The sequence below is a fragment of the Salvia splendens genome, chromosome 21 (assembly GCF_004379255.2).
Source record: "Salvia splendens isolate huo1 chromosome 21, SspV2, whole genome shotgun sequence".
In the NCBI taxonomy this organism is placed as follows: domain Eukaryota; kingdom Viridiplantae; phylum Streptophyta; class Magnoliopsida; order Lamiales; family Lamiaceae; genus Salvia; species Salvia splendens.
In genome coordinates this window covers 25,129,060-25,140,962 of record NC_056052.1, presented here as the reverse complement: position 1 = coordinate 25,140,962, position 11,903 = coordinate 25,129,060, and the positions used below count along the sequence as shown (strand labels likewise).

The 11,903-nt window shown below is 37.8% G+C and overlaps 1 protein-coding gene across 2 annotated transcripts; it reads left to right on the top strand.

The window, feature by feature from the left end:
- The first annotated feature begins 957 nt into the window (after window positions 1-957).
- LOC121784843 (calcineurin-binding protein 1-like) lies at window positions 958-11,798 on the top strand. 2 transcript variants are annotated; one of them, XM_042183091.1, is made up of 19 exons: window positions 958-1,093; window positions 1,213-1,287; window positions 2,035-2,154; window positions 2,268-2,308; window positions 3,140-3,351; window positions 3,510-5,341; window positions 5,758-5,967; window positions 6,058-6,723; window positions 6,876-7,108; window positions 7,194-7,404; window positions 7,519-7,674; window positions 7,921-8,078; window positions 8,164-8,356; window positions 8,479-8,864; window positions 9,071-9,251; window positions 9,820-10,049; window positions 10,243-10,903; window positions 11,097-11,178; window positions 11,258-11,798. In XM_042183091.1, exons 1-19 carry the CDS (start codon window positions 1,091-1,093, stop codon window positions 11,554-11,556), a joined length of 5,949 nt encoding a protein of 1,982 aa, XP_042039025.1. In that variant the 5' UTR covers window positions 958-1,090; the 3' UTR covers window positions 11,557-11,798. The 2 variants fall into 2 exon arrangements, with proteins under 2 accessions (XP_042039025.1, XP_042039024.1); XM_042183090.1 differs by having other exon boundaries at window positions 8,164-8,371.
- The last annotated feature ends 105 nt before the right edge of the window (window positions 11,799-11,903 follow it).

Below are 11,903 nucleotides of genomic sequence, written 5' to 3'. Positions count from 1 at the left end.
AAAATTGATATCCAATATTATTGGATGTTTTTTTTGTTGTTGTTAATATGAAAATGATAAAATCGATTCATTTGGTTTGAACTGATATTGCCGGTTTCGATTCAAAAACTATAACTATTTGTACCTGTTAGGATATGGTCATGTGAATGTGGCTCGTGGTTTGTTCAAAATAGAAGGCTGAGTGCATGAGCTCACTGCAACAGAAATAACCGCAATGAGAGAGTGAGAGATCAGTTGCAACCGACTGATAACTACTAGCCGTTGCAGGTGGTTTTCGACGTTGCATGGAGAGTATATATGCATACATTGTAGCTCGTTCTCTAAGTGAACAAGTGTGTTGGAGAATCAAAGAGAGAGTGAAGAAAGAAACATTGTATGCGTATCTTGAAAGAGTAGATAGTGTGTGTGTAGTTCTTCCTTCTCAATTGTGTTTCCAGTGTAAAGCTACATTTACAATCGTGAATAAACATCTCAGATCGTTTCCCGTGGACGTAGGTTTGATTTAAACCGAACCACGTAAAATCCTTGTGTTCTTACTATCCTCGATTAGATCTCGTTTGAGTTTCATCGCCATCATCAAACTATCATTGTTGCATCATCGAACTATCATTCTTGGAGTTTCAAACTATCATTCTTGAAGCTTCGAATTCTATAGTACCATTTTCATACTTCAATTATACATTTGATCAAAAAACCAAAATTACTTGTACTCTTTTTCATACTTTAATTATGATTATATTTTTTTAAAATCGAAAATGTCATTTGAAAATTGCTACATTCACTATTTTCGAACTACGAACAAAGCATTCAAACTATTCAATGAGTTGATCCCACAATGTTGTTGTGTTGATCTCATATAAAAATTAAAAATTAATGTACCAACAAAATCCTGAATTAGGGGGTATTATTATTCGATTACTCCCTTTTCCACTTTTTTTTGTTGCACGAAAAAAAAGGTGAAAATTATGACAGTAAATTAGCACAACGCTCATATATATAGCGAACCAAAACCGCGCCTAAATCTAAACAATCAGAAGAAACGTAGATGTTAATTTTCTCCCAACTGTGATTTTTCTCTGGAATCCGCAAAATGGTAAGATTGCACACAATTTCTACTCAGTTATGAATCTAATTACTTCTAAAATTATTAAGTTTAATCTATTTTTTCGCATGATTAATTCTCATACTTCTCAAATTTGCCGTGGAGTTCAGTTCTCATTTGCAGCTATCAACGATACGGATTCGCGGAATACATGGCAGCCGTTAGCTCCGACGAAAGAAGCGCAGGCAAGAATTTTTGTCAGCTAATACCAGTTTATGTTTGTTTTCGTGTAATCTGCAGCTTAATTTTGACATATTATGTGTTTAATGGAGTTTTCGTCGTATTGGAATTGAAGCCCTAATTCTGTAGAGACTGGGTTGCATTGAACTTAGAAAGTTTGGGCTTCATCCAACAGTTGTTGTTTGAGTGGGGGACGTTCAGTTTGTTATTGGAGGGAGTATTGTTACTCGATTTTATCCGCAAGGTGAATGTAATGCCCCAGAGTTCAGTGTCTTAATAGTACAGTGGGCAGAGTATGTGTTGATTCCCTAATCGGCTAGTTTGTGTAGTAAGTAAATCTTAGAACAATTCCCCTAATTGGACTGGAAACCCCTGGCAATCATCTTCAATCGGCTCTATTTCATCTTACTATTTATCGACATTAAATAACAGCATCAAACTATACTAGCAGGATACCTAGTTCACAAGAATCCTGCTAAATTTGGTTGCCTTGGAAGAATTTTGCACACAGGACTCCTAAAAGAATAAATTGACTATATCATTGAAAAACTGACAGCTTCTGCTGCTACTCCATGGCTATTCATGCTACACCTTGATTCTAATTATTTGCTGATATCTTTGTTATTTTTGTTAAACTGCAGCAAATTGTACTTAGCATATGAATTTTGTGCCCACCACCTCTTTCTTATTCCCTTCATGGAAAAATGTTATAAAAGATTCATATATTCATCTATTGGATTTGCTCTTTTTAGGAATTTCATCTATCTCAGTTGTATCATGATGGACTTTTGAGATTACAAGCTAAGGACTATGGAAAAGCCCAGGAACTTTTAGAGTCAGTATTGAAAGATCCATTGGTATCAAATGCTCAGGTCGTTTCTCTTATACAATTCTTTAGCTTGCTGCCCTTTCATTTTCTTTGTTGTGTATGTCACTTCTGCTTTTGATTTGTGTCAATTTATGGTTTCCGTTTGTGTTTTTTCAGGAGGAAAACACTACAAGTGATGGCCATCTTTTACAGCTCAGGTTCTGATGAACACATATACATTTGATTCGTGATACCATCTAGTCACAGGAAAAAGGATTAAGAATATCTACAATGTCGTTGGGTTTTAAGAGGCCACTATGTGCCCCTTCTTTGTCCACATTATTATTACCTGGCTCAAAGAACCACCCTAACATTTAAAAGCAAGCCTAGCTATTGACTGTTTTTGTCTGAGATGCACATGATATTTCTTTCTTTCACTCTGTCTTGTTTTCTATGTCAAAACTTGGTCAATCGCTTTATGGTGCTTTAATATATCTTAACCAATGTTATCAATCTCGTATGGCAGCTTATGGCAGTTCGCCAAAAAACCGCCACAGGGATATGGCGCATTAGTATGGCGGATATGGCGGTCAATAATTAAATAAATAAAATAATACTTATATGTTTATATATAATTCAAAAATTAGAAAATAATAAAAATATAACATCTAAAATTCTTAAAACAATTAATAAAGCATAAAATACAACTCTAACATCCATGTTTCTTGCATAATTCCCCATTCCTAAATGCGGTACACACGCAATGTTGTCAAATGACGGATATGGCGGTGCTATGGCGTTTCCACCACTGAACGCCATGCCATAGTGCCATGGCGCCGCCATATCCGCTATTTGATAACATTGATCTTAACTGCCGTTGTATGCATTGCCTATCTCTTATTTTGCTGTCCAGTACTTGCTGATCCCAGTCTAATTTTCTGGATGAAAGCTGGCAATGCTTGACTGATGTGAATCTACATGCAGGATCTTTTAAGCATTCATGACATTATACAACATACCTTTAACTAAAGCTGTTTAGCTGTGTGCAGATTTCTGGCATTGAAAAATCTTGCATCAGTTTTTCTTGAACAAGGCCCCTCCTATTATGAGAATGCTTTGCACTGCTATCTTCAAGCTGTAGATATTGATAGTAAAGATTCTGTTATCTGGAACCAATTAGGGACATTATCTTGCTCGATGGGGTCATTAAGCATTTCCCGTTGGGCTTTTGAGCAAGGGCTGCTATGCAGCCCTAGTAACTGTAAGAATATTTTTGTCACAATTACTCCAGTCTTATCTGTCATATGCATTTTGTGTTTCAAATTTTGTAGTCTTTTCGATCATTACCATCTTTGCAATTTTTATTTTTTTAAAACTAATGTTTCAGAAACCATACTATTTAATCATTTTAAAATGCAGGGAATTGCATGGAGAAACTCCTGGAAGTTCTAATTGCAATTGGTGATGAAGTGGCCTGTCTTTCTGTTGCAGAACTGATATTAAGGCATTGGCCATCTCACTCGCGTGCTTTGCATGTAAAAAGTACCATTGAGGCCTCTGAACCAGTTCCATTTACTCCGCGAGGTATAGATAAACTAGAACCAAAACATATACGCCTGAAATTTCCGGTAAAGAGAAAAGCAATAGATGAAAATTCAGATAGGACAACAGCAGTTAAAAAGTTGAAGCAAAATATTGAAGTTCAACTTGCAGAGGTGTCCTGGATATCTCTTGTTAGTGAACTACTGGAAATTTTACACCGACTGTCTTCACATGGCTCTGAACATGAAACTGGGAACTATATATCCGGTGATGCTAAGTTAACCATACATTTGCCTCCTTCTGCGTCTAATTCAACTTGTTCCCTTGAAAATAAAGGACTAACATGCATGCCAGCTAGTGCAGGCATGTGTGATCGTAACTCTGTAAATGAGAAGGAAGTAGTCATACTAGAGGAACAACCTCAAGAGAGAAGAAGCAGTCGGCTTAAAAGTCGTAAACCAGGCAAAGAGGATTCAGATTTTTCCACCAATAAAGATGTAGCTAATATTGTGCAGCAATTTCTGCTGCCTTATTTGGTGGATGGAACCAGAACTATAAATTGGAAGCACAAGTCCGATCCATCTTCTCATAGTGCTGATGCAGTGGCTGATTCATTGGACTTGGAATCTGCTGATGTTATTGAATTTATTCAGAATTCTTCAAATAATTATGGCGCTTACCATACAGGTCACTTGCTCTTAGAGAAACTTGCAAATAGAAACGTTACATATCCTGATAATGTTGCAAAAATTTTGGACCTGGAGAAGGTTATTAGGCACTGGGGTAAGGAAAGAACTCCTGAATGCAGTCTGTTTCTGGCTGAGCTATATTATGACTCTGGATTACAGTCATTTGAGACATCTACTACTGGCAGTTCCATGTCAGAGGCATCCTACCATCTTTGTAAGATTATAGAATCTGTAGCGCTGGAACATCCTTTCAGTACCACTGGGATGGATGGGAAAATTGATTGCCCTGTGACTGATGCTTATGAACATAAACAACAGTTTTCAGTGGAAAACTTGTCTTTGTTGAGAAGCAACCATTGCTTTTGGGTGCGTTTTTTCTGGTTAAGTGCTCGCTTGTCTCTATTGGAAGGTGACAAAGAAAAATCACAGAAGGAACTTTCTGTTGTACTGGCTCTTTTTCTGGATAGGGACAAAATGAACAGCACTACTGATCCTATTTGCTTGCCACACTGCAAAGTTATAAAAAAACTGACAGTTGATATGGTCCTTCATGAAATAAATATGATTGAGGTTGATTATTTGTTGAAAAAATCAGCCCAGGAAATGCTTGAAAAAGGCATGCATGCAGAGTGTATTAATATACTTGCACCTCTCTTATTATCAGCAAAGGATGTCCATTTTGATCAGTCATACGCCTGGGATAATGAAGGCAGAGGAAATAACTCAGTTGAGCTTTCTGCATTGGATGTTCTAATCAAATCATGTGAACTGGCAGAAACACTGGATATTGATGTCTATATGAATTCTCATAAAAGGAAACTCCAAATACTATTAGCTGGAGCTGGTCTGGCTGGTAATACTCCTGAAAATGCACCCGATTTAAATACATTTTTGTTCTCTAACAATCAGCCAAAAGAGACCCTATGGAAGCAGTGGATTACTTTAGTTACCAAAGAGGTGGAGGCCATTTCTCAATCTGCATCAAGAATCAAGAGCATCATAACCCGAGATGAGAATTATGTATGTACTTTAAAACCTTTTGTTCCAGTAAGACTGGTTAACAACCTTGGGAGTTGCATTACTTGCAAAACCAGGAATAGGGGCACCTTTAGAGGAGAAACTGACAAACTTTTGAGTTATTCATTTGTAGTATAATAATTTCATTTGAGGCCTCACTTCTAGGTAATGCTAGTTTCCTTTTATTTAGCTGACCCTGTTAATCCATCTGCTTCTTCATCTTCTTGTCAAAGTATTCACAGGAAGCAAACAAAAGTTTGTCATAATTGACAATATCAAACTCTTTTCTGTGCAGAACTTTTGGTTACAATATTGCATGGACAAATTTTATGTCTTTGCATCTGTTTTTTCTCCAAACTCACAGACATGTTTACCATATTTTCATGTCCTCTTTACTAACATCTGACAATTTCTTGCAGAAAAATATTCCTGCGGCAGTTATAGCTGATATCCAGTCTTTGTTAGTTATGGCTATGTGCAATATTGCTAATCTATACTTCGCCAAAAAGTCATCTGGGATTGGTGTTCCAGAGTCAACTGAGCAAAATGAACAATGTTATTTTGTGGATGCTGCTATTGCATTCTGCAAACTGGAGCAATTGAACCCCAATCTTCCGATCAAATCTCAAGTGAGATGTGCTCCTACTTTTGTGAACCTTTTTTGCCCCATTTGTTTCCCTCAGGAATTTGCATTCTAACTATTTCTGACATTTCATCAGGCTGAGTTGGTTGTTGCAGTTCATGATATGCTTGCAGAGTTTGGAATATGCTGTTCACAAGGAAATGGTGAAGAACAAGATGGGACATTCTTAAAACTTGCAATTAAGCATCTTTTGGCCTTAGATATGAAGCTCAAATCTAATAGTAACTCTCTCAATAAGGGACAAGAAACAAATTTGGATCAGACTTTGAAAGATGATCACCTCAATATTTCTGACCCAGTATCTCCAAATGAATCACATGCCAATATGCTCAATATGGCCGCCAACAAAACTGATGAGGATGAATCCAATTCTTTAGGAAAAGATGCTGACGAAATTCCCAGTTTGGACAGCATTTCCTCTCACTTAGATAAAGAGAAACCAAGGGAGAAATGTGATTTTCAGCTTGAAAACATGTGCACTAATGGAGAGATGGAGAACAATCAAATTATGGAGGGAGAGAACGAGCAGCTAACTGAAGATGAACGAGAGGAACTTGAGCTAACAATTGACAACGCTCTGGATCAATGTTTTTACTGTCTGTATGGTTTAAATTTGAGATCGGATTCATCTTGCAATGAGGATTTGGTCAAGCATAAAAATACAAGCCAGGGGGATTATCAGACTAAAGAGCAGTGCGCTGAGGTTTTCAAATATATACTTCCATATGCAAAAGCTTCATCTGTAAGTAGGTCTTTTTTTCTCCCTATCTGCCTTGCTTCCTCCACAACAGTTGAACACTTGAACCTACTCCTACAATTTTATCTTCTAAATGTGCAAGATGACCTTTGCGGTCCTGAAATTCTTTGACAAATTCTTCATCATTCAACTTTCAGAAAACTGGGTTGACTAAACTTCGGAGGGTTCTAAGAGCCATACGCAAACATTTCCCTCTTCCGCCTGACAATGTTATGGCTGGAAATGCAATTGATAGGTTCTTAGACAATTCTGAAATATGTGAGGATAAACTTTCAGATGTGGCTGGTTCTAAAGGGTTTCTGGACACCATGATGAAGATCATGTTTTCACAGAATGAACCCTTCAATCACCAGAACTCATCAGGGGAAAGGTACTCAATTATGGTGATTATCCAGTTACTTGACTTATCATCATGACATGCAGTTACATGTGTCATTTGTATACTTTGTTTGCAGCTCTGACCCATACCTGGAAGTTTATTGCAATTTGTATTACCTTCTTGGACAGTCTGAGGAAATGAGTGCAAGTGATAAGTGGGCTGGTTTTGTTCTAACCAAGGAAGGAGAGGAATTTGTAGAGCAAAATGCAAAACTATTCAAATATGATTTATTGTACAATCCTATGCGCTTTGAAAGTTGGCAGAGGCTTGCAAATATATATGATGAAGTAAGGTTTTGACTTTCTTATTTTTATTGATTAGTGTAAAAGTAGAAAGGTCGCCAGGGTAGCTGTTAAACCTTGATAAGTATCAACAGTGTATCTTAATTTTATGGCTTGCAGGAGGTGGATTTGTTGCTGAATGATGGAAGTAAGCAAATTAATGTTTTAGGGTGGAGGAAAAATGATACTCTACCTAAGAGAGTTGAGGCAAGTAGAAGAAGGAGCAGGCGGTGCTTATTGATGACATTGGCTTTGGCGAAGGATGCAACTCAACAGGTTCCATTCATATATATCACCAATTCTATTAAAAAATAGGTGGTCTATGAAACAATTGTGAATTTCCTTATTTATGTTATGTTAAATGTTGTTTTCTGAAATGGATAATGACTTCTTTGTTCTTTTCGTGGAATCTTTTCTCGAATAATCTAATGAAATTTCTTCTGAGATTTGACTTGTTGATCAAGCTTGGGTGTACGCTATTGCGTTAATAGTTACACACGGTGACTCCCTAATTGGTTTCAGGGTGAGATACACGAGTTGTTGGCCTTAGTGTACTATGATGGTCTTCAGAACGTGGTACCATTTTATGATCAAAGATCTGTCGCACCCCTAAAAGATACAACATGGGAGATGTTCTGCAAGAACTCCATGAATCATTTCAAGAAAGCCTTTAAACACAAGTATGTATCCTTTTTTTGCTGATGCATGACAAACTTTCTGCATAATGTTTAATGGACTTAGTGGTTTAAATTTTTTGGTTCATAGGGAAGATTGGTCTCATGCGTTTTACGCTGGGAAACTCTGTGAGAAACTTGGGTACTCTCTTGATAAATCACTCTCGTACTATGCTCAGGCTATTGCCTTGAATCCATCAGCCGTAGATCCATTCTACAGGATGCACGCATCACGGCTAAAATTACTCTGCCAATCTGGGAAACGAAATGAAGAAGTTTTAAAGGTATCTAACATGGAGGTTAGCATATTGTAGAAAAACTGTAGAAGATATTTGCCCCTTAATACAAATTAAATTCATGTTTTGAGTATTATTTTGATGTGCACCTGTATATGTGTGTATTTCAGGTTGTTGCTGCACATGCCTTTTCTCAATCAGCTAAGGAAGGTGTGACTAATATATTAGGAGGATCTACTAGTGAAAGTCCAGATTCATCAGTGAATGTCAAGGATGGAGTATCCAATAGCAATTCCGAGGGGGTAGAATTCCAGAAACTGGAGCAAGTGTGGGATCTGCTCTACAGTGATTGCCTTTCTGCCCTTGAAACTTGCGTGGAAGGAGACCTTAAGCATTTCCATAAAGCAAGATATGTGCTTGCTCAAGGGCTGCACCGGAGAGGTGGAGCTGGGGATCTAGAGAAAGCAAAAGAGGAACTTTCTTTCTGCTTTAAGTCGTATCGTTCATCATTCACAGTAAATATGTGGGAGATTGACAGCACGGTCAAGAAAGGAAGGTATGAGTGCTCGTATACCTCTGATATAGTATAAGTTGAAGTACCTTTTCCTAGGTTTTTTGGGTATCCAAGAGGCTTAACCTTCTAAGTGTCCTGTATCAGCACATGAATTATTCTAAAAACAGTTGGATACGTCATCTTAGGTAATACTGTATACAGTTTCTTTCAGTTATGCTGATATCTATTTTTGTTTTGTCATAATCCAGACGCAAAACTCCAGGTCCAACCGGGAATAGGCGAATTCTTGAAGTTAACTTAGCTGAAAGTTCCCGTAAATTCATAACATGCATCAGGAAGTACATCTTGTTTTATTTGAAGTTGTTGGAGGAGACTGGAGACATCAGTACCCTTGAACGGGCATATATCTCTCTGCGAGCAGATAAAAGGGTATTACTGCCTTAACGCCCATTATTTTAATTCTTAGGTTTTATTAAGATGCGCAAGATGAGGAGTTCTTTCGAGCAATATTTTGATTATATCACTGGTATTTGTAATATTATGTCATTTATCTGGTGCTTATTATGAGGCCAAAGATGCACACATGCCATACATGCAAGCATAGGTGTATAATATGCAGCCACAAATGATTTCTAAAGATAGAACTTCAGCATCTTGAAACAAAGGAGCTATTATTTGGAGATTTGGAAAGAATTGCTGTTAAATTAACTTCTCATTTGTTCGATAACATTATTATTACCGGTTTCAACTCATTCTTCGGACCTTCGCTCTCCATTGTCTATCATCAGAAATATATGGAAATCCATGGATATATAATTGAGATTTTGTATAGTATTTCAACAGCTAATATACACCTTTTTCAGTCTCAAACTAACGTCTTTCAGTGGCTAGCTTTTCAATCTAGCCACAATATAAGCACTTATAGTACCAAAAAAGCTCTTTTTCATGATCATATTTTGACTGGGAATTGCGGTTTCTAATCAAGTAATTGTTGCAGTTCTCCTTGTGCCTTGAAGATCTTGTGCCCGTGGCTCTTGGGAGGTACATTAGGGCCCTAATTAAGTCTATTTCTCAAGCTGGTACAGACTCCTCCACAACTACCGAGTATGTGGCAAATTTACTGGAGAAAATATTCAATTTGTTCTTGGAGCAAGTCAACTTGTGGTCAGATATTTGCAGTCTTGCTGAGCTCAAGAGCCCAGAATTGACAGAGAGCAGCCTCTTTGGGTAAGTATTCTACAAAAAAAAATTTCCAGAATAATTCGAGATACAAATGTGTGTTAGGTCTGTTGATCTGTGTGTGTGTGTGCGTGTGTGTGTTTGTGGTCTGTGGCCGTCTTCGTGAGATCTTTTATGGTTAATATGCTTTTGTCGAGAAATGCTCAGTACATGTGTGGCCATTCCTTTTGTGGTTTTGCAGATATGTCTATCAATATATACAGCTACTGGAGAGAAATATTAAGGTAGAAACACTTGAAGGAATAAATGAGAAGATCCGGAAGCGTCTGAAGAACCCAAAATTGTCAAATAGTAACTGTGCTAGAGTATATAAGCATGTCTCTGCTGCCTGGTGTAGATCTCTTGTTATTAGCATGGCTCTGATTACCCCACTGCATTCAAGACCCTCAACTGAGGTTCGTGGTGTGAACTTATTGGGTGGAATGGAAAGTGATCAGGTGCTATGTGTTGATCTGCAAGCAGAGGAACTATGGAGTTCAGCATTCGAGGATCCAAACCATCTTAAAACTCTTGAAACCAAATGGAACCCTTTGTTGTCCAAGATCAAGAATGTTATCGTCAAACGAGTTTCAGATGAAGATTTGGAAACTGCATCCACACTGCTCAGGTCGTCCTACAACTTCTACAAGGACACCTCTTGCGCGTTGCTTCCATCTGGCATAAATTTGTATATGGTGCCTGCTCAGCTGGCTACAGAAACTTATGTCCAGCCTGGCATTGATGGGCTCGACATACTAGACATGAATACTTCGCGGAAGCTTCTCTTATGGGCTTACTCACTCGTGAACGGCCATTGCATAAATGTCTCACATGTTATCAAGTATTGCGAAGAGAGTGCAAAGGTACGTTTTAGTCCTCTCACTCCATTAACCATTTCTGTGGGTAATAATGCAAACCAAATAAAATCCAAATTTATCTCAATTTTTTTTTATCGAAATTCCCTTATTGTTTCTGCTATGAATAGTCATTACATGATCATTCAATTCCAGCATTTGTTTCTGCTATTCCCTTATTGTTTCCTGCAATACATCACAGTCGAGGATTAGGAAAGCTGTTGGAGGCTCATCAACTCCTTCAACCACCCCCATAACACCGCCAGCTGCTGCTGCTCATGCAGGTTTCTCAATCTTTCAAGCCGTTCTTAAATAATTGGTATAACTGCCATGATCTCCCAACAAGAAAAACATGCATTGCAGGTGGAGCTAAAGACGGGATTGGCAGAACCAACGAACCAGAAGTTCACACACCATTGCCCGAAAGCCACAACAGCCATAAATTGATATCATCCGCTTTGCCAGAGACTGATAAAACACCAAAGGGAGCATCCACTTCGTCCGAGCATGAGAACGTGGAGGGTTCGGCTGGAGCAGAGGACAAGCTCACCATTGCAGCCGACTCTGAGCCTATGTCAGGAAACAAATGTGATGTTCCCTCTGCATCATCCCCGCCTCGTGGGGAACAGAATAGCCTGAATGATGCATCGAAATCTGACTGAAGATTACCACCCAAACCTGATTGCCATAGTCCTGTAGTGTGGAGTGATCGAAGTACTTGTGTTATTGTATATAATTATATACATTTAGTTCTTGTAGATTTATATGTGCACATACGTATATACTTACTTTCTTCTCTGAGGAAGAGGATTTATTAAGCTCGGTTGCATCTCTTTTTGTACGACCATGTATTATTATTCAGTTAATTTTATAAAATGACAGATCAATACACTCTTCCGATGTATATTGAAAAAATATCTTGATAGCAGGTGAATTCGTGTTTTAATGAAAAATTGATTGTATAAAATTTGTGAAATTACAGAGAACAATTACAATGTTAATAACAGAA

What these genes read in the sequence shown, in the direction of transcription:
- LOC121784843 (XM_042183090.1), top strand. An exon ending in TAAAGGTATCTAACATGGAG is followed by an intron (nt 8,372 to 8,478) that starts GTTAGCATATTG and finishes TGTGTATTTCAG; the next exon opens with GTTGTTGCTGCACATGCCTT. An exon ending in AGCACGGTCAAGAAAGGAAG is followed by an intron (nt 8,865 to 9,070) that starts GTATGAGTGCTC and finishes GTCATAATCCAG; the next exon opens with ACGCAAAACTCCAGGTCCAA.